The sequence below is a fragment of the Myotis lucifugus genome, unplaced genomic scaffold, assembly GCF_000147115.1.
Source record: "Myotis lucifugus unplaced genomic scaffold, Myoluc2.0 scaffold_59, whole genome shotgun sequence".
Taxonomy (NCBI): Eukaryota; Metazoa; Chordata; class Mammalia; order Chiroptera; family Vespertilionidae; genus Myotis; species Myotis lucifugus.
The window spans coordinates 4,502,655-4,525,644 of NW_005871107.1; the positions used below are offsets into that span (position 1 = coordinate 4,502,655).

At 39.4% G+C, this 22,990-nt stretch overlaps 1 protein-coding gene across 1 annotated transcript in view; it reads left to right on the plus strand.

The window, feature by feature from the left end:
- The first annotated feature begins 447 nt into the window (after positions 1 to 447).
- DDX43 (DEAD-box helicase 43) overlaps positions 448 to 22,990 on the plus strand; it is a 24,628-nt gene continuing 2,085 nt past the window's right edge. The window contains exons 1-16 of the mRNA XM_006089330.3: positions 448 to 742; positions 3,925 to 3,980; positions 4,909 to 5,035; positions 5,862 to 5,996; positions 7,341 to 7,422; positions 9,454 to 9,610; positions 9,861 to 9,979; positions 10,452 to 10,562; positions 10,846 to 10,987; positions 11,901 to 12,001; positions 15,778 to 15,865; positions 17,642 to 17,769; positions 17,942 to 18,051; positions 18,972 to 19,110; positions 20,335 to 20,422; positions 21,267 to 21,422. Of these exons, the coding sequence (XP_006089392.1) occupies positions 493 to 742; positions 3,925 to 3,980; positions 4,909 to 5,035; positions 5,862 to 5,996; positions 7,341 to 7,422; positions 9,454 to 9,610; positions 9,861 to 9,979; positions 10,452 to 10,562; positions 10,846 to 10,987; positions 11,901 to 12,001; positions 15,778 to 15,865; positions 17,642 to 17,769; positions 17,942 to 18,051; positions 18,972 to 19,110; positions 20,335 to 20,422; positions 21,267 to 21,383 (1,950 nt within the window). The 5' untranslated portion in view covers positions 448 to 492 and the 3' untranslated portion in view covers positions 21,384 to 21,422. The remainder of the gene's footprint in view (positions 743 to 3,924; positions 3,981 to 4,908; positions 5,036 to 5,861; positions 5,997 to 7,340; positions 7,423 to 9,453; positions 9,611 to 9,860; positions 9,980 to 10,451; positions 10,563 to 10,845; positions 10,988 to 11,900; positions 12,002 to 15,777; positions 15,866 to 17,641; positions 17,770 to 17,941; positions 18,052 to 18,971; positions 19,111 to 20,334; positions 20,423 to 21,266; positions 21,423 to 22,990) is intronic.

Genomic DNA, 22,990 nt, shown 5'->3' on the forward strand with positions numbered 1-22,990 from the left:
AAACTAATATCGGCTCAAGTACATCCAAGTGCTGCTCACATCGCCATGGTAAATGCTGTTTTGCCAACCTTTTGTTTCAACTGTTTTGTGCGTGCATAGCACCCCGCTGTGAACGTGACGGCGTTTGAGAGCCTTGGTGAAATGGAAAGGGCTCGGGAGTTTAGCAGGAAAAGCGCCCAGCGGGCTTCAGGGGCGCCCCACGCCTCAAAGGGAACAGACAGCGTAGGCGCAGGGATTCATTCGCACAGACGTTTCGCTCACACGATTAAAAAGAGCAGATTGGTCCAGCCGTGAATGCCCCGCCCACAACGTCTCGTCCACCAATGGGTGTGAGGCCACGAGGACCGGCGCAAGGGCGGGGCGCGCGTCGCGCGGGCTCCTTAAGTAGCGGCTGCGTGGACGCCCTGGCAGGTCCGCCACACGACGGCACGGCCGGGAGGTGCGGGCCGGACGGGAGCGACATCGGCGGCGCAGGGTTCCCTTCGCGGCACCATGTCTAGGCAGGAAGCCGGCGCCAACGCCTCCTCCCGGGTCGTTGCTTCTCAGCGAAGCTCGGCAGTGCCCCAGACTCCGGAATGGAGGCCCACGGAGGAGCCGCATCGAAGAGGTCGAGGAGGCCGTAGGGGCGGCAGAGGCGGCGACTGGAGGGAGCCCTCCAGCCCTCAGCAGCCTGTGGCTGATGTCCCCCAGGAACCACCGCTCTGCTTTGGACTGAAGAACGACTGGGTCGGCGTGGTGATCGGTGAGAGCGGGAGGATGGGTGTGCGGGGGCAGGGCCGGAAGAGGAGAATGGTTGCGGGCAGGGGCGGGGCCTGGGCAGGGGCGGGGCCTGGGCAAGAGCATCCCTGGTGATATTTCTATTATCTTCTGGGACTAGAATGATAAATCATTTAGCACACCTTTGGATGTTTACAAAGACATTGTTTAGGGAGAGCAAACTTTTAGTTTTTATTTGTTATTTTAAAAAATATTTATTTAATATGTTTTTCTTGATTTCAGAGAGAAAGGGAGAGGGAGAGATAGAAACATCAACGATGAAAGTCATTGATCGGCTGCCTCCTGCACGCCCCCTACTGGGGATCTAGCCTTTGACCAGAATAGAACCTGGGACCCTTCAGTCTGAGGGCCGATGGGAGTGCAAACTTTTATTTATTTATTTTTTAATATATTTTATTGATTTTTTTACAGAGAGGAAGGGAGAGAGATAGAGAGTTAGAAACATCGATGCGAGAGAAACTTTGATCAGCTGCCTCCTGCACACTCCCTACTGGGGAAGTGCCCACAACCAAGGTACGAACTTTTAGAAGACTTCCAGAAAGCTTTGGAATGAAAGACCAGGCCTTTGACAGCTTACCCCCAAATGAACAATACAGCAGTGCTGAATTCAATCTGAGCATCATATGGAGCCATTAACCACAAATAAGGAGGTGAAAGATGTAGGGCAGCTCAGATCATTAGCCATATCTTGCACATAGTTTAACTTAAATATGATTTATCTGCTGAAAACGGCATCTTTTTTTCTTAGTATATCTAGAGTCTTACAAATTCTTTTTCGAAAAGCATTTAGAAATTATTGGAATTTAGATTTGCTCCATTTATTGCCATCAAGTCTGAAGATGAGTTCCAACAATTGACCAGTAAGTATGAGAGCCAACATTTTGTTTTACCCCTTTTTTAACCTCTTTTGGAAAAAAAAAAACAGATTTTGTAGGCTGCTACTAAATAGAGCAATATAAGACTAGTTGCTTGACCAGCCAGAGATTAATTGACCTCTCATTGTGGCTCAGGCTCAAAGATCTGAAGAATGATGCTCCACAAATGAAAGCCACTACTAGGTTTACAGTAAAAATCACTTAAGCTCTCAACACTTATTGAGCACCTGTGAAATGCAAGCACTGTGCTCGAGAGCACCGACTTGATGTTGGTTCTAGATCCAGTTTTTTTAAAAAATAAATACAACTTTGGGGGGAGGGAGTGGCGGGGAGGGGTTCAATTGGGGGAAAAGACATGTAATGCTTTAAATAATAACAAATAAATAAATAAATAAATAGCCCTACCTGGTTTGCCGCAGTGGATAGAGCGTCAGCCTGTGGACTGAAGGGTCCCAGGTTCGATTCCGGTCAAGGGCACATGCCTGGGTTGCGGGCTCGATCCCCAGTGGGCAGGAGGCAGCCAATCAATGATTCTCTCTCATCATCAGTGTTTCTATCTCTCCTCCCTTCTTCTCTGAAATCAATAAAAATATATTTATAAATAAATAAAAATAGATTATAACTTTAATTTACACAAGAAGCATAGGCCATCTTGTTCATGTTTCCTCCATTTTGTAAAAACTGCTGTTTGAAATTTTAACCCGGCTCTTCTTGGCTTTTGTAAAACACGCTTGCTTACTTGAATAATAGGGAGGGTGGGTTCAGCTGTCTGACCTTTTGAGCAGCTCCACTGGGTCCCTGGTTGCTCCCATACTCCAGTTATCTGAAATGTACTATGCTCAAGTTACAAGCAAGGCCTGCAAAAGGTCCAGAAGTGTAATCCATATTTGGGAGACAAAGGGCTGGGAAGAGTATAAAAGGGAAAAGCTTCCTCCATGTGCTTGCTTAGACTCTGGAAACAATATTCGTCTAAGCCCGCTGGTGTAATAAAAGACTAAAATTTGGCTTACTGATTAATTAAGGCATCCTCTGTTTAGCTCACTGATTTACAACATAACACACACAACAATTTTAAGTGTACAGGTCAAAATTGCCAACTATAAGAACAATTGATGTTGATTCTGGCTCTAACTTTTCAAAATAAATACAACTTTACACATAACAATTTTAAGTATACAGTACAAAATGATAACTGTAAGAACAATTTGTGTAGTAGACCTCTAGAATGTTCTCATTTTGCATGGCTGAACCAACCCATCAAATCTCTCTCCATTTTCCCTTTCCTGCATCCCTGGCAACCACCATTTTACTTTGCTTTCATTAGATCCTTCATAGAAGTAGAGTCATGCACTTTTTTTTTTTCATCCATGGTTTATTTCACTTAGCATAATGTCCTCAAGGTCCATCCCTGTTGTCACAAATCCAGGATTTCTTTTTTTCTCCCCTCAGGCTGAAAACTTCCATTGTGTGCACATGCCATGTTTTCTTCATCGAGTCATCTATTGACAGACATTGACATTGTTCCCACCTCTTAGCTGTTGTGAATAATGCCGAAATGAGCATGGGAGTGCAGATATCACTTTGAGATCCTGATTTCAGTTCTTTTGCATAAATACCCAGAAGTAGGATTGCTGGATTATACTATAATTCCATTTTTTATTTTTTAGGAACCTCTGTATTGTTTTCTATTGTGGCTCCACCAATTTACATTCACATCAACAGTGCACAAGGGTTCCCTTTTCACAGCATCCTCCGGAACACTTACCTTTTTTTTTTTTTAACCTCTTATCTTTTTGATGTTGGCCCTTGTAACACTTATAAGGCAATTTCTCATTGTGATTTTCAATTTACATTTCCCTAATGATTTCAGCATCTTATCACATATGCCTGTTGGACATTTGTATGTCTTCTTTAGAGAAATGTCTATTCAAGACCTTTCACCATTTTTTAATTGGATTTTTTTTTTGTTGAGTTGGTGTGTGTAAGGGTTCTAATTTCTCCACATCCTTGGATCTAATTAGTTTGTTGGGACTGCTAATGAATTTTTAGTATCTGTGTCTAGAAAATGAGCCTTTTCCACGCACCAAAATTTGGAATAGAAAATGCTTGCTTTCCTTTTTCCAAACTGAAAATGATGATTGGACCCCAGAAGCCTTTGTTTGAATGATCTGGGAAAGAACTAGAGAAGGTTCTTTGAGGAAAGTAGGTATATCCCTCTTACTGATTTCAACTTGGCTAAAAAAAATTATTTTCCTTTATTTTTTAAAAACAGGTCGTGGTGGGTCAAAAATAAAAGACATCCAAAGTTCCACAAACACTAAAATACAGGTATGTGATCCGTGTTCTTAAATCCCGAAATGCATAGTTCATTCATAACTCTCATTTCTGCTCAGTTAATAACATACGGTGGTAACTTAGATAAGCTGCCAAAGCTCTTTATACTACCATTCTTTTCAAGAACTCACCTAAGCTATGGGCCATTCCAGGTCTCAGTTTTTTGACTCATGGATGTAAACATCTTTTAAAAAAAATAAAATCTTTTTTGATTTTTAGACGGGGGGAGGGAGACAGAGAGAAACATCTATGTGAGCAAAATATTGATGTGAGTAAAACATCAACTGGCTGCTTCCTGCACGCCCTCTACCAGGGATGGAGCCTGAAACCCAGGCATGTGCCCTGACCAGGAATCAAACCCGCAACGTTTTGGTTCATGGGATGATGCCCAAGCGAGCCATACCGGCCAGGGTGGAGGTAAAAATCTTTAGAGATAAGCTTCACTGAAGAATGAGATCTCTGGGGACTATCTGATATGCCCTTCCTGACCCCCATTCCTCAAACCTTGAGCTGTTCCTGTTTCCCAGTCTCAGTAGGCAGCCACATCACTCACCAAGTTCCCAAGCCAGGAACCTCAGATTACTAACTTCTCATTCATCTACAACCAGCCCATCATTGTTAAGTCCTTTCTATTTCCTGTATTTCTCAAGGAAAAATCCCATCATTTGGGGCATTCTTCCCTAAATGAAACATCCTGCTTCCAGTGGTCCTCCTCTAACCATTCTCCACTGTGGCCAGAACAATCTTTCTAAAATGCAAATTATGTGTGTTTATGACCTTTTCTGCATAAAAGCCTTTCATAATATCTCATACACTGATAGCAGTACTATACTTACTTACACTTTTATATTATTTGAGTGATTGTTGGAGGGGTGAGTGGCAAGGGGACTTCAATCTTACCAATTTTTCCCCTTGAATCTAGGTAACAAAAGGGTGCCCTGAAGCACAAATCAAAATTTTTGGTAGCAAGGCAATGCAGACAAAAGCAAAAGCAGTGATAGATAATCTTGTTAAAAAACAACAAAATTACAATTCACAACCCAGAGTTGGTAAGTGATTTTTGCCCACTAAAGCCCTGTAAAATTTTTTAAAAATTTCATTCAGTATTATAAGCCATGTTATAGCTGATGCTTTTCCTGATAATAAAGCTTTAGGTTGCCATCATTACATCTAGTCTGTTATAGAATTTTTTTTTCTGTGGCATTCCAGGATACATTTTCCTCAAATGAAAACATAACCTCCTTGGTGAAGCCTAGCAGTTTTACTTTTAGCTACAGATGATTGGAAAAAAACAAACTAGCCTTTTAAACATACTTCTATTAATGATAGAGCAAGATTAGTCCTGGCCTCCTGTCTCTATGGTCTCTTCCCTGGAACGTGACTAACTTTGAAAACTGCCTAATAAATTTGGTATTTTAAAAATCTCAGATCTGATTGGGCTAGAGAAACAGCAACATGGACATGTGCTCTGACCAGGAATTGAGAACCAGCCACCTTTCAGTGCACGGGACAACACTCAGCCAACTGAGCTACACTGGCCAGGGCTAAGACTCCATTTCTTCATCTGTTAACCTGGAGTAAACTCAGCTCACAGGATTATAATAAAAATTAAGTGATATGTGTGATTTATTAGTAGACACTAGGTTCTCATGCTATTTAACTTCTCCAATAAGTTACATTTCATAAATCTGAAGTAGATAACTGATGACAAAAACCATGACCAGAATTGTCATGGTACTATAGCATTAAAATCCTAAATTTTTATATTGCAAGCATTATTGTCAGGTTATTAAAACAAAATAGTTAAAATGGTTTTGAGGATTTTGTACTGGTAGGATTTGTTTTGAAACTAATTCAGTAAAAATATTTTAACAGATATTGTTGCATTCCAACCTTCTTTTCGAAGAGATGTAAGGACAGATGACAGTGTTGTTGCAGAAGATCAGCCACTACTTGATTGGGACCAAATTCGAGAAGATGCTTTGAAATGGGAGGAAAAAAAGTGGGCAGGTTGGTGCTGTCTTCTTTTTGTTTTTATTGATGTCCAAGAGGCAGGGAGAGGGAGAGAGAGAGAGAAAAATCAACGATGAGAATCATCAATCAGCTGCCTCCTGCATGCCCCCTACTGGGGATCAAGCCTACAACCCAGGCATGTGTCCTGTCCAGGCAGGAATTGAACTGTGACCTCCTGGTTCATGGGTTGATGCTCAACCACTGAGCCAAGCAGGTGTTGTATTCTAACACTTACATGTGGTGTTGATGTTTCTCTTAATTGAGGTTTTTATCCTCTGTAAAATGTGTTACTTTTAGTAATAAGGTCTGTATGAAAAATGATAGTCAAATTTGCAATGCTGCAATTATTTCCTAGGACATGATACTTTCTATGTTGTCTGTGTTGTGATTTATGCTATAAGTAGGAAATTAAAATATTAAGCTTACCCACTCTTTGTTTTATTTGAGGTAACTTATTGCAAAAGTTTAATAAAATAGAAAATCAGGCCCAAGGGGAAATGAAGGGAATAGACATGCTGACCATGAGTTGTTAACATTGTTGCTGTGATTGAGCAAAAGTTGATCTTGGAGTATCCTGACTGACGAGGACAAAATAACAAGGGAACAACATTTAATAAGGGTACAGTTCTTGATAAGATATGAGTTTTTTTAAAATTTGTTTAATTTTAAATGAAATTCTTACTTGGAATTATATATGGAGTGAAATGTTCCATAACCAAATTTCAGAGTAAATTTGAGCACTAAATTTGTCTATCAGAATGAGGCAGCAATATATTTATTTAAAATTAAAAAGCTAATGCACTAAATGTGACAAATATTAACGATGATTAATTCCACAATGGCAGTCAACCTTTCTGCATATTAAGTTTCCAGTGCCACCTCAACAATATATGAGTTGGGGGGATTTGGGATGGGTGACCAGAAAAAGGATTTTTAAGTTTGGAGGAGATATAAAGGCACTTAAAGATGAGTAGCTTCTGAAGGTAGAATAAGGACAAATATTTTATTTCTAAACAGTAATAGGAAAGACCTTCAAAGAAAAGATAAAATCAGTTTACTATATTTGAGAGAAGGTTCATCAACTGTGATCATTGTGATCTTGCAAAGCATGGTTTCTTTTATATTTAATAAAGACCTCTTGAGCTCTTTCTTGTGTGAAAAATGTAATTAAAAGACAAACTAAAATTCTGGCATAAGCCTGGCTGACAAAGTGTGGAACAATTGTCTAAAACTGTATGGATGAACTTGATACGTATTTTGGTTGACTTGTGTTACTTTAAGTGTCAATGAAATGTAAATTGTCATTACTTATCAAAGTTTGAATTTTCACCTTTGTCTCAGATTTACCTCCAATTAAGAAAAACTTTTACATGGAGTCAGAAACAACAAGGTCAATGTCACAAGGGCAAATAGACATTTGGAGGTGGGTTACTTTTCCAAATGAGTATTTGTATAGTTATGTTATTAAATTAATTTGGGCAAAGATTTGAAATGATTGCATTTGAAGTCTACACCTTCCATATAAAAATGAAAACTTGGTAACCTATTGACATATTTTAGAGCATTGCTATGTAATAAAACTTTCTGCAAAGATGGAAAATGGGCTATATTTGTGTCTGATAGAATAGTCACTATTTATATATAGGTATGGAACACTTAATATATGGCTACCTCCTGGCCTATGAACCAGGAGGTCATGGTTTGATTCCCGGTCAGGGCACATGCCCAGGTTGCAGGCTCCATCCCCAGTGTGAGGCATCATTGATGTTTCTTTCTTTCTCCCTTTACCTCTGAAATGAATAAAAATGTATTTATATATATATATATATATATATATACACACACACACACACACACACACACACACACATATACATATATGTGTGTGTGTGTGTTTGTGTGGCTATTATAATTGAGGGACTGAAATTTTAACTTAAATTATTTATTTATTTATTATTTTATTATTTTGTCTTTTTTTGTTAATTCTCACCCAAGGGTGTTTTTCCCATTGATTTCTAGAGAGAGTGGAAGAGGGTGGGGGGAGAAAGTGAGACACATAGATTAGTTGCTTTCTGCACACCCAACCCTACCGGGGTCAGGGATCGAATGTGCAACCCAGGTTAATGACTTTAACTAGGAATCAAACCCACAACCCTTCAGTGCTGAGAAACATCCACCACAGCTTACTTGAAATTTTTTAATTTAAAAAGGCACATGTGGTTGATGCCTGCTATATTGAATAGAAGTTTTAGAGAATTATTTCTTTTTTTTTTTTAAATATATTTTATTGATTTTTTACAGAGAGGAAGGGAGAGAGATAGAGAGTTAGAAACATCGATGAGAGAGAGACATCGATCAGCTGCCTCCTGCACATCTCCTACTGGGGATGTGCCCGCAACCCAGGTACATGCCCTCGACTGGAATCGAACCTGGGACCTTTCAGTCCGCAGGCCGACGCTCTATCTACTGAGCCAAACCGGTTCCGGCTAGAGAATTATTTCTGCAACTGAAAATCATAAGAAATTGATCTGGTATCTGAATACTAGAAAAATTTTTTACTCTTCAATCCTTATTGTCTGGAATTAAAGGTCCTATTGGCAACATTTCTTTTCTATTAACGCCTGTTAGAAAATTAAGATAGTATAGCAGAAACAATAGTTATTCTAGAGATTGGGGTGGGGTTCAGACTTTGGACAAGTAACTAATACTCACTTGCCAAATGGGAATAATTCCCACTTCACAGTATTGTTGAGGTTTAAAGAAATAAAGCCCTGGCTGGTGTGGCTTAGTTGACTGAGGGTCCCCCGGTGCACCAAAAGGTCACCAGTTCCATTCTGGTCAGGGCACATACCAAGGTTGCAGCTTGGATCCCCAGTCAGGATGCGTGATGGAGGCAACCAGTCAATGTTTCTCTCTCACACTGAAGTTTCTCTTTCTCGCCCTCTCCCTTCCTAAGAAAATTTTTTTTAAAATTTTTAGAAAAAGGAAATATGTGTGTAACATGTTGGCCCTCAAGTGTTTGCCAATCTAATTTTGAATCATGAAGTATATAATTTTCAGGCTCTATTCTTTTTTTAAATCTTTATTGTTGAAAGTATTACATATGTCCCCTTTTTTCTCCCATTGACCCATTATATCTTGGCTTTCTTCCCCCCCCCCCCCCCCCCCACACACACACACTTCAGGCTCAGGCTCTATTCTTAACTTTTTCATGAAACTTTCATTGGCCCATTCACATATACCATGTAATTTTTTCCCTTCTTTCTGCAACTATTCTGATAAGAAAAAAGATGTGCTCATTTACTGTAACTGTACTAACAGTCTGGTTTTAATCAGTTGCAATTGAATTTCTAGATATGACCTGAACTAATGCTGGAAAATTTCTTGCTTGGGGAGTAAAGTGACCAAAACCAATAATATTTGTTCTGTGTTGTTGTTGTTTTTTCCCTTAAAGGAAGGAAAATTATAATATAGTGTGTGATGACTTGAAAGATGGTGAGAAACGTCCTATCCCCAATCCTACTTGTAAATTTGAGGATGCCTTTGAATGTTATCCTGAAGTTATGGAAAACATTAAAAAGGCAGGTTTTCAAAAACCAACACCAATTCAGGTATGCTGAATAATTCTTTAATTCTAATATTTCACTGGCCATTTCCCGCCCCCACCCCCCAAACAATATCTGTTAGAAGTTAAATCACCAGGGAGCAACTGTCTCTTATGAGTACTCCTCCAGCACTTCCTGCACTACCACTTCTAGCACTCAGAAAATATTTGTTGAATGAAGTTTGGGACTGGAATAGGAGGGACACTTGACACAAAGAAATGCACTTTTGATTTCACTATTTATCATTCTATTTCAGTCGCAGGCATGGCCAATAGTTCTACAAGGAATAGATCTTATAGGAGTAGCCCAAACTGGAACAGGGAAGACACTGTCTTACTTAATGCCTGGATTTATTCACCTTGACTCTCAACCAGTGTAAGAATTTCTACAGCTGGGTTCTCTAGGGGTTTAATGGACATGGATACCAAAAATTCACTTAAAGATTCTTTGACATATTGTATCAGTCAAAAGGTAATGCCTAGTCCCAGGGAAATACCCTTTCACTGTGCTGGTGAAAGTATGAATAGACAAAACATTTTGGTGAAGCAATAGATAGTACCTACCAAAGGTCTTAACAGTGAAACATGGGAAACAATTTATTTAAATTATCATGTTCAGTACAATTGTGTGAGAGAATGTTTGACATAGGCCATATTCAATGAAAAGGCTTCTATTTGGGCCCTTGGATTTTTTTGATTTTTTTGTTTGACTGTCTTTCTATATTTCTCCACCTTTTATGGTGAATGTATGTGACTTTGACACTCATTGCTACAAATTTTAAAAGCACTGAATGAATTTACCATGTATCTGAGACAGGTACTTTAATAGTCTGTTTTTCTCTCCGAAGAGCTAGAGAGAAAAGGAATGGCCCTGGCATGTTAGTCCTTACACCCACTCGGGAATTAGCTCTTCAAGTGCAAGCTGAATGTTCTAAGTATTCATATAAAGGTCTTAAAACGTAAGTCATTTCTTTGTCTGCATCTGCATCAGCATCTTGATCATTTGTAGCTTTATACATTTTCCCATTATTTTTCACACATTTCAAGAATCTGATTGGCTTGGCATGGGTCAGGTATTATCCCTGACAATATAATTATAACCAGGGCAATAGAATCAATAACAGTGATGTAAAGATGGCTCTTTATGACACACCACAGTGGGTTGATGGGTGTTGATAGTTCTCAGAAAGGGGCATGTAATTCCAAAGGCATCTGAACGTGAACCTCTCTCTTTTTATTAAGTGTTTGTATATATGGTGGTGGAGATAGAAATGGACAAATACAAGACCTGACAAAAGGTGTAGATATCATCATTGCAACTCCTGGAAGATTGAATGACCTGCAAATGAATAACTTTGTCAACCTGAAAAGCATAACCTACTTGGTAATCATGGAGCAGGGGTCTGGAATGATGGAAGAGCTGAACTCTTATTAAAATACTCTTTTCAAATGACTGTTCATTTTATAATGGTTTTATTTTATTTTTTAAAATATATTTTTATTGATTTCACAGAGGAAGGGAAGGGGGAGAGAGAGAAACATCAATGATGAGAGGGAATTACTGATTGGCTCTCCCGCATGCCCCCAACTGGGAATCAAGCCCAAAACCCGGGCATGTGCCCTTGACCAGAATCAAACCCGGGACCCTCCAGTCCACTGGCCGATGCTCTATCCACTGAGCCAAACTAGCTAGGGCTATAATAGTTTTAAATCATAGGAACATTTCTCATTTCCTCTACTATGTTAAAGTAAGGGTTTTAAGATAATTTTATTTTAATGTTTTTTTATAAATGTTGAATAATGTAGGTAAGTACAAAAGAAAATAAAAATCCACATGGATATTTAGATACAATTTTTTCATTAAATAGATTTAGAAACTTAGCCAACTTATAAATAATCAAATCAATTTATGTTGCAAACACAGACCTCTTATATAAGTGATGGCGAACCTTTTGAGCTCGGCGTGTCAGCATTTTGAAAAACCCTAACTTAACTCTGGTGCCGTGTCACATATAGAAATCTTTTGATATTTGCAACCATAGTAAAACAAAGATTTATATTTTTGATATTTATATATTTAAATGCCATTTAACAAAGAAAAAAATCAACCAAAAAAATGAGTTCGCATGTCACGCGTGTCATAGGTTCGTCATCACTGTCTTATATTCTCCTGGAGAAGTTAAAATAGTGGTTTAAGTAATAGGGAAAATGAGAAAAAATTATCTCAGTATTCTATTCATAGAGAGCATACATACTAGCTACCTCTCATATCTAATCGAGCCACATTTTTAATGCAGGTATTAGACGAGGCTGACAAGATGCTGGATATGGGATTTGAACCACAGATAATGAAGATTTTATTGGATGTGCGCCCAGACAGGCAGACTATTATGACAAGGTAGGTATGTGACTAATTGCTAGCCTACAACATATAAATCGGAATAGATTCTGTTCTTTGGTTGATTTCCCCACAGGATTTTCAGAGCATTTCTTGAAAGTGTTTTGAGATCCTTAGGTGAAAGGTATGTCATCACTTAGTATAGCAACTCAATGTATCAGTGTTACAAGGACTATTGGGTTTCCTAAATTACAGATAGAGATTTCTATAAAAACATGGAGGGGACTCCTAAAGGGGAGGTCGTGTTTCATAGTGGGGTCTCACATTTGAACAAATGATCCCCTGTCCTTAGGAATAAACATTTGATTACTGAGTACTTTTTGCCCAAAGTCAAACTGAGGAAGCAATGATTGTTATTTAAATGCACAGTGATCTCACCGTGGCCAGTGTGGTTCAGTTGGTTGGGCATCATTCTAGGCATCAAAAGGTTGCTGGTCTGATTATCACCCCATAAGGCACATGCCCAGGCTTTGGGCTTGATCCCCAGTCGTGGCATGCAGGAGGCAACCAACGGTCGTTTCTCTCCCACTTCCTCTCTTGTTTAAAATAAATTTTTAAAATCTTAAAAAAAAAAGACTAATGCAAGTGATTTGTAAACCATTTTCTCCTTTGTGTTATTAGCATAAAAAAGTGGTATATACTTGATGAACTATACTAAATTTCTTCACTTTGTTTTCTTTTTTAAAATTTTTTTAAATTGATTTTAGAGATTTTCCTCCCATGGGACTGAACCCACAAACTGGGTATGTGCCCTGACCAGGAATTAAACTGGTGATCTTTTGGTGCACAGGATGATGTTCAACCAACTAAGCCACACCAGCCAGGGCCTCACTTTGTTTTCTTACTAATCTTCCTATCTAATTTCTGTGAAAGTATGTATATATACATATATATACATACATATATATATATATATATATATATATATATATATACACACACATATATATACACACACACACACATATATATACACACACACACACACACACATATGGTTAAGAAACATTTGACTTTGTATATCCTCTCATAAGTACGCTTAAAATGTTTTTTGGGGGGCATTGTTTTGCCTGCTGACATTGTATGAAAAATACAAGGATTTTACTTTTTTAAAAATATAGGCCAAGAGAAATCTAACACTTGCATTCATTTTACCTTTTCAAATATTAGAATTTAAGGTATAAATCTCCTTCACCATTGGTTTATAAACCTGTGTATTAAACATATTTGAGCCCTAGCCCTTTTGGCTCAGTGGATAGAGCGTTGGCCTGCAGAACAAAGGGTTCTGGGTTCAATTCCGGTCAAGGGCACACACCTCAGTTGCAGACTCCTCCCTGGCCCAGGCCCTGGTCATGGCTCATGCAGGAGGCAACCAGTCGCTGTGTTTCTCTCACATCGATGTTTCTGTCTTTTCCTCTCTCTTCTACTCTCCATAAAAATCAATGGAAAAATATCCTTGGGTGAGGATTAACAAAAACAAACCAAAAAAAACATATTTGAGGAACCAAGATGGCGGCATAAGGTATAAACCTGTACGTGCTGCCCCCACAACAACATTAAAACTACAACTATAAGACAAAACAGCTATCATCCAGAACCACGGGAAAGCTGACCGAGTGGAAGTTCTAAAACTAGAAGGAAAGAAAAAAGCGCATTTAGACCAGGTAGGAGGTGCAGAGGCGCCAAGAACAGTGGTACGGAGGCGCACGAACCGGGCTGCACCTGGGTGCGCGGTTTCTTTCAATCGGAAGGGGATACAAGCTCTCAAATGCACTGAACTCATTTACGACAAGACTCTGGGGTCCCAGACTCCTAGAGGGAGAAACTGGACTGTCTTGCAGTGGGTCAGAAAGCGAGGGTGATTTTCTCGCAGAGCTGCTCGCAGGGATCATTGTTGCTGTGGGGCGCGGGACTCAGGACTCGGGACGCAGAGACGCGGAGACGGCTGACAATAGCCATTGCTGTTTGCTCTGCCCTGCTGATTCTCTGAGACCCCGCCCCACTCAGTTTACATCCCCACCCAAAGTGTGCACAGTGGCGCAAAGGAATTACCTGCGCTTTTGCAGCCTAACCTAACTGCAGCTGGGTCAGAGAGCTCCAAAACTTCCAAACCCCAAACAAAGAGGAGAAATCTGCTGGTATCGCTGTAGCTCCTGCTGGGTGGACTCACACAGTGGTTGACTTGGAGATCCAGGAGCCAGGGTACCCTGGTCAGATACCAGATTTCAACTCCTCACATTCATAAGGGACACACTCAAGAAGCAGACTCAGTGAGCACCAAAGCCCCACTGAAGCAAGTCCTACCCCATAAGGGTGTCTCCAGCACAGCAGTTCTTCCACTGTAGACACAGCGGGTCCTCGCAGTCAGCCAAAAATGCAGAGACAAAGAAACATGTCACAAATGAAAGAAATGGAGGAAAGCAAACTAATGGAGGACGTAGAGTTCAAAACCACAGTTATAAGGTTACTCAAGAATCTTCTACGAACCTCAGAGGAACTTAGTGAGAACTTCGAGGATCTTAATGAGAATGCCAAAAAAATGGAAAACGACCAGTCAGAAATTAAACACACTGACTGAAATTAAGAATAATATACAGAGATCCAATAGCAGACTAGAGGATTGCAAGAATCAAGTCAAAGATTTGAAATACGAAGAAGCAAAAAACACCCATGTGGAAAAGCGAAACGAAAAAAGAATCCAAAAATATGAAGATAGTGTAAGGAGCCTCTGGGACAACTTCAAACGTACCAACATCCGAATTATCGGGGTGCCAGAAGAAGAGAGAGAGCAAGATACTGAAAGCCTATTAGAAGAAATCATGACAGAAAACTTCCCCTACCTGATGAAAGAAATAGACTTACAAGTCCAGGAAGTGAAGAGAACCCCAAACAAAAGGAATCCAAAGAGGACCACACCAAGACACATCATAATTAAAATGCCAAGGGCTAAAGACAAAGAGAGAATCTTAAAAGCAGCAAGAGAAAAACAGTTACCTACAAGGGAGTACCCATATGACTGTCAGCTGATTTCTCAACAGAAACCATGCAGGCGAGAAGGGAGTGGCAAGAAATATTCAAAGTGCTGAATAGCAAGAACCTACAACCAAGATTACTCTACCCAGAAAAGCTGTCATTTAGAAGTGAAGGTCAGATAAAGAGCTTCACAGACAAGAAAAAGCTAAAGGAGTTCATTACCACCAAACCAGGATTATGTGAAATGCTGAAGGATATTCTTTAAGAAGAGGAAGAAGAAAAAGGTAAAGATAAAAATTATGAACAACAAAGTGACAACAAATATCTATCAACAAGTGAACCTAAAAATTAAGTCAGAATAAACTGGTGAATATAATAGAAGCAGGGGCATAGAAAGGGAGTGGACTGACAATTCTTGTGGGGAAGGAGGTGTGGGTAGAGACTGGACAAAAATCTTACACCTATGGATGAGGACAGTGGCAGGGGGTAAGGGCATGGGGTGGGATGGGAACCAGGTGGAGGGAGATACGGGGGGAAAAAAAGAGGAACAACTGTAATAATCTGAACAATAAAGATTTATTCATTTAAAAAAACATATTTGAAGGTTTCTTCTAGTAGTTGCACTAAAGTTGAACAATTCTTTGTGAAGCATATATTTTCTGTAAAATCTGTCTTATTAAAAAGTACTAAATTTGTCTTTCATGAGCAATTTGGTTCATAGCATTCTTAGGAAACTTAGCAATGTTTGATTCAGAGTAAATTTTTAATGTTTGTGTATCTTTTTCCCTTTTTTTAATTTCCAGTGCAACATGGCCATATGCAGTCCGTCGGCTTTCACAATCTTATTTAAAAGAGCCAATGATTGTATATGTTGGTACTTTGGACCTAGTTGTAAGTTTGGTTTTTAATTACTATTTTAATAAATATTTCAACCCAGCTCGTGTTACATAATGGTTGAGCATCTACCTAGGAATGAAGAGGTCACCGGTTCCATTCCCAGTCAGGGCACATGCCCAGGTTACGGCCTCGATCCCCAATGCGGGTGTGCAGGAGGCAGCTGTTTGCTGGTGTTTCTCTATCATTGATGTTTCTACCTCTCCCTTTCTCTCTAAAAATCAATAAACATTATAAAAAATATTTTTTCCAATGCAAATGGAGAACTTTATTTGATGGCTTAAAATGCTATCACATTTATTTTTTATTAAATTTTTGAGGGTGACATTGGTTAGTAAGATCATATAAGTTTCAAGTGTATCATGATCTGTATATTGCATTGTGTGTCCACCACCCAAAGTAAAACCATCTTCCAAAATATACTTTGTGTTTTGGCAAGCCTCCTCTGCCCACTCCCTAATTTTAGAGCAAATACTAGATACATATGATTTTATTTATAAATACTTCAGTATATATGTCTAAAAGACTAATTTAGCATACCATAGTATACCTAAAAATTTTAATAATCCTTTAATGCCATAGGATATCCAGTCCTATGTGTTTCTATTTTCCTGGTGTCTCATTTTTATTAATCCTGTTAGAATCAGGTTCTGAACAAGGTCTATATCTTTGCATATACTTAAGCCTGGTGTTCTCTTTTTGTGAAGTTAAGATAGATCAGTAGTTTCAGATGATGTTAGTAATTATACAATTTATAACTAAAGATCTCCATTATATCTCTCTTCCATTATAAAGTTCTCTCGCCTTTCACTTAATAATTGTAATTGGCCTTTCAGGTAATCATTAATGAAAATTGCCCCTTTTTACTCAGTCACTGATAATAATAATGGCTCTTTGCCTAGGCTCACTTCATTAGATTTCATGAAAGGCAGGATAAATGGTTGGTTCTTTCCTTTTATTAAATACTACAGTGGGGCCTTGACTTACGAGTGTCCTGACTAACGAGTTTTTCGAGATACAAGCCGTCTCTCGGCCGATTTTTGGCTTTGAGTTGCGAGCTAAAGTTCGGGTTACGAGCCAGCTTCAGATACCCCACCGCTAGTTGGCGCAGCGAACGTCACAGTGAACACCACAACATTAGCCCCAGCATTCAATTCATTGTAATGGTGAAAATTGATTTGACATAGGAGTAATTTGAGTTACGAGCTCCGTCACGGAACGAATTAAACTTGTAAGTCAAGGCCCCACTGTATTAAAAATCTATTTTATCTCTAGGTCAAAATGGTACCAAAGATATTTTGAAATTTTGCATTAAATTGTCAAAATATTCATAGAATGGAAACTCTTGAGTATAAGCCAATAATCTTCCATTGTTGTAAGGGCTATACTCAAAAGGGCTATATTCATGTTAGTTTTTGTAAGATTAGCCTCACCCCATGGGTATTTCTTTTCCTACAATGGTAACCAAATAGCTTCAACACACTGCCAAGCCTTCAAGAGTTTCCAATGCACATGAAAACTGTATAATATTGTTAACCAGTTCACCCCCAATACATTCATAAAAAGGGAATAAAATATTTTTTTTATAAAAGAGTTTCCAACTTCTCTGCAAATCCTTGAATAGAAATAGTTTTGCAAGGACCTGCTGCTCTTTTTCCTGTTGGCAGTTTATTAAAGCATTAACCAATGATGTGAAATAAGATCTATTGTGAGCCAGGGAGGTATGGGATTTGCCTATCAATGTTGATGTACTATGATCTTTGAATCTTTTAGGCTGTAAGTACTGTGACACAAAATATAATTGTCACCACAGAAGAAGAGAAACGATCTCATGTCCAAACCTTCTTAGAGAGCATGTCTCCCAAAGACAAAGTCATAGTGTTTGTCGGCAGAAAAGCTGTGTAGGTATTTTTTTCTTTTACATCCTTAGTCATCAAATGGATTTATTTAGCATTATTTCTATTTGTATCCTATTTTCAAATGAGAGTGGATATGCTAATAGAAGTAAAATAGTGAATTGATGGTGGTATTAGAATAAGCACTTAAGATCACTGACTTGATCTTTTGCTTCAGTGCTGATCACTTATCAAGCGACCTGATTCTCCGGCATATATCAGTAGAGTCTCTGCATGGCAACAGAGAACAGAGCGATCGAGAGAAAGCATTAGAAAACTTTAAAACAGGTACATTTATTTAATTACTATTTGTTGCATTTTATTTATTTGTTTTAAATATTTTTTTATTGATTTCAGAGAGGAAGGGAGATAGATAGAAACATCAATGATGAGAGAGTATCATTGATTGGCTGCCTCCTGCACGCCGGGGGGGATCGAGCCCACAACCAGAGCATATGCCCTTGACCGGAATCGAACCTGGGACCCTTTAGTCCGCAGGCTGACATTCTATCCACTGAGCCAAACCAGCTGGGGCTATATGTTGCATTTTAAATGAGTACAATGCATGTGATTGGCTGTGTGACAGCTCTTCTTCATAGAACCCATTTCTAAGATCTGTCCTCAGCTTACAGACATCAAAACTATACTTGGTAGAGCTCTAAATACTAATCAGACTAAGACTGTCCAAATTCAGAGAGCTAATGCTTAAACCTGGATGTCAAGGCAACAATTTGCAATGGGGGATATTTCTATTAATTTACCTGAGATGCATGTATCTTGGTGATATGGCTCAGATGATTTAGGGAGCATTTGCTGAACCATGGTATCTACTGTGTTGTAACTTGCCAGCAGTTAACAAGAAAGACTAAATAAATATCCCATTCCCATTTTCACTACCTTAAGTGTTTGGTATTTTCCCCTTTTTAAAAAATTTAAATTCTTTATTGCTTAAAGTATTACACGTCTTCTTTTTCCCCCATTGACTTCTCCCCGGCCATTCCCACCCCCCAGCACATGCCCTCACCCTCCTACTGTCTATGTCCATGGGTTATGCTTAAGTGTTTTAATATTAAGTGTTTTACCTTAAGTGTTTTATTATTAAAGATGATAATATTTCACCCGATTAGATATTAGGGGAAAATATGTTTTCTGATATATCTTGGGTTTATGCAAAAATGTATCTATATTCATTTGGCTTTACTCTTTAGGTAAAGTGAGAATACTGATTGCTACTGACTTAGCATCTCGAGGTCTTGATGTCCATGATGTCACACATGTCTATAATTATGATTTTCCCCGGAACATTGAAGAATATGTGCACAGAGTAGGGCGCACTGGAAGAGCAGGGTAAGTAAGCATAGTCTACCTGTGAGAGCCAACCTTGGCTCCTCATTACTCCCCTCTCAGACATCCTATATAATAAAGAGGTAATATGCAAATGGTCATTACACCTTGCCGAGTAATGACCGGATCAGCAGGAGGGTGGGGCAGTGAGCTACAAGTGGGGGAGAGCTACAGGAGGGCCAGGCAGCGAGCTACAATGCAGCGGAGCGCTGCAAGCGGTGGGCTGGGCTGTCAGCTGAGGCAAGCGGCAGAGCTACTTATGCACTGATTCATGCACGGGGCCACTAGTTTACAAATAATATATTTTAATTCGTTTTAGAGAGGAAGGGAGAAGGAGAGAGAGAGAAACATCAATGATGAGAGAGAATCGTTGATTGGCTGTCTCCTGCACACCCCGTACTGGGGATCGAGCCCACAACCTGGGCATATGTCCTGGCCAGGAGTTGAACCATGACCTTCCTTTACAACCACTGAGCCACACCAGCCGGGCATCCCCTCACAGACCTTTTTTTCCTAAAAAACTGTTTTGTTTTCTTGCCTATAAATGGTTTTGTTCTCTTGCCTGTAAATTGTCTGAGTCACCCTATAACAGTGATGGCGAACCTATGACACGTGTGTCAGAGGTAACACGTGAACTCATTTTTTTGGTTGATTTTTCTTTGTTAAATGGCATTTAAATATATAAAATAAATATCAAAAATACAAATCTTTGTTTTACTATGGTTGCAAATATCAAAAAATTTCTATATGTGACACGGCACCAGAGTTAAGTTAGGGTTTTTCAAAATGCTGACACGCCGAGCTCAAAAGGTTCGCCATCACTGCCCTATAACCTGCTTTGCTACTTTATTTCTGTTGAACTGGCCTATTCTGGTTCAATAGACCCCTCTATGGTTAGTTGCATGTAACTTTCTGATTCCACTCCTTGCTTTATATCTATAGTGTCATATACCCAGTGGTTACTCTTGTCCAAGTTGGCGTAAGTAAGAGGACCTTTCCTTCCCAGAGCACCACTATCACACACCCCTTGTAACGTGCTGTTTAAACAACTGCAGCGTGTTTAGATTCCATATTGCTGTTTAAATGATGCTAAATTCTGATGTATAATACATATTTGGGCTTGTGAAAGAGTTGAGGTTTTGCTGCAGCTGTTTTTATTCCATTTTGCTAACTGAATAATGAATATAAATTATAAATCAAAATTGCGCGTTTTTCTCCCCCCTAAAGGAGGACTGGAGTGTCAATTACCCTTATCACTAGAAATGATTGGAGGGTTGCCAATGAATTAATTAACATTCTGGAAAGAGCAAACCAGGTGAGAATATAAAACTCATTAGAACACTACCTCATGTCACATATGTTCAAATAATTTCATTTGTTCTCATTACTTGGGCTTACTGCTTACCAGAAAAGACAGATATTAAACAAGTAATTAAACATATTATGAGCCCTGGCCAGGTAGCTCATACGGTTAGGGCTTTGTTCTGAGATATCAAGGTTGTGGGTTCAATCCCAGGTCAGGGCACATATAAGAAGCAACCATGAATGCACTAATGAGTAGAATAACAAATCAATCTTTCTCTCTCTTCCTCTCTCTTTCTCTCTCTCTCTTCCTCCCTCCCTCCCTCTCTCTCTCTCTCTCTCTCTCTCGCTCCCTTTTTCTCTCAAATAAATAAAAACATTTTATGAGGACTGTAGCCTAGCAAAGATGAGGAGCTATAAAATTATATAATATGGCCACTAGTATAATGGAGATGAGCATCACTGAAAGCCCTGCTGAGGAAGAAACCAGTGGGTTAGGAGAGTTGTAGAAGAATGGGGTAAGCGTTTCAGCAGGGCAACATATATTCAGGCCTAGAGATGAGAAAGAACATAAAGAAAGTGGCACCAGGTAAGGCAAGTTAAAGGACTTGGGAAGCAACTGGGAGGCTATACAAACGGGGGAGTGTATAATGATGGGTGTTTTTAAGATCAGCCTGATTTTATAGCTTGAAGATAAATTCAGAGTTCAATATGCAGAGACACATTTGACAGATGTCATGTAAACAGTTCTGGACATGCTCTGATTGAAATGGTTTGGAGGCATTTTAGTATATTGTGGAAAAGCTGTTCTACTAAAAGAATAATCTCAATCCTAAAATCACATTTAATGGTTTCAGAGTATCCCAGAGGAGCTTGTATCGATGGCTGAGAGATATAAGGCAAATAAACTGAAAAAAGAAGTGGAAAAAAAATTGGGAAAACCCCAAGGAAAACCCAAGAAGTTTCATTATTAATGTCTATGTTGAAAAGTGGTTTCAGCCTACTTATAGGAGGTAAAATTTGAATAACACATGGTCTTTGAAATGCCTGTTTTCCTTAACTAGGCTTTGTTAGTATGTTTACTGAAATCAGCAGTATTTAAGAGTTAACATAATAAATTATTAGGTGTTACTCTTTACTTGTTACCTAAATTCTAGGTAATATATCTTATTTAGAGTTAGAACTATTAATTCTTTAAATTGTACAGAAAGATCAAGAGTGTAATGGACTTGGTGTAGGTACACATATCATACCCTCTTCTGAGCATTTGGTAATGTCTCAATTAAAAATACATTTACCTTTTGATCCAGCATTTCCTCTTCTAAGAATGTATTCTATAAATATGTTGGCATGTACAAGTAAAGATTTACTACAGCAATATTTGTAGTAGGAAGAGACTATAAATGTCCAGTAGGCCACCAAGTGAATAAACTATGAAGAAAATACTTTTACAAATCATATTTCTGGTAAGGGACTATTTATCCACAATATAGAGAACTAAAACTGAACAAAACACACAACCTGATTAAAAAATGGGCAGAGGGTTTGGACAGACATTTCTCCAAATAAGATACACAGTTGTGAGTATACATAACAGCTTATTCTTGTATTATTATTTATTAATTATACTAGTGGCCCGGTGCACAAAAATTTGTGCACTCGGGGGCTGGGGGGAGTGTCCCTCAGCCCAGCCTGCACCCTCTCCAATCTGGGACCCCTGGAAGGATGTCCTACTGCTGGTTTACAGGGATCGGGCCTAAACTGGCTGTCGGACATCCCTCTCACAATCTGGGATTGCTGGCTCCTAACCACTCACCTGCCTGCCTGGCTGATTGCCCCTAACCACTCTGCCTGCCAGCCTGCTTGAATGCCACCCCCCCCCCCCCGTCAGCCTGATCAGCCCCAACTGCCCCCTGTACCAGTGTGCTCACCCCAACTACCCCCCCCTGCCGGCCTGCTTGCCCCTAACTGCCCCCACCCGCTGCTGGCCTGCTTGCCCCCAACTGCCCCCCTGCTGGCCTGCTCACTCCAAGTAGCTCCATATTCTATTCCATTTGTGTCCTTTCCACCCCTAAGTTAATGCCATGTCCTTAATATGTGGTTATGAGATGTCTCTGTGACTGAGCTGGAAAACCTTTCATGTTTCTCTTTCCTTTCCTTTCATCTCAGGATAACTGAGCTCTCCGGTTTGTGTGGGACCAAAGGCCCTGGGAATACAATGCTGAGCCCTCTGAACTCATTTTATTCTTTATTGTATTATTTGATTCTTGGGGCTGAATTAAACATGAAAACAGAAGAAAATATACCCTAAGATATAGAATCTGAGTCATTACCTGGAGATTTGTGGTAGTTAACACTGAGGCATGAGACACATGTGTTTATTGGTCAATTTCCTCAACTATGGAACGAAAGTTGATCCTGCCCCTCGGATCTTTGGAGGTTGGATATGATGCATCAAGAGGGATTAACTGGCAGCTCTAAGAATAAGATCAGAAAGCCACCAGAGCTTTGTTTTCTTTTACCCGGACAGAGGTAGAAAAGACACCTCCCTTTTATCATCACGGCAGCCCGGGCCATTTCC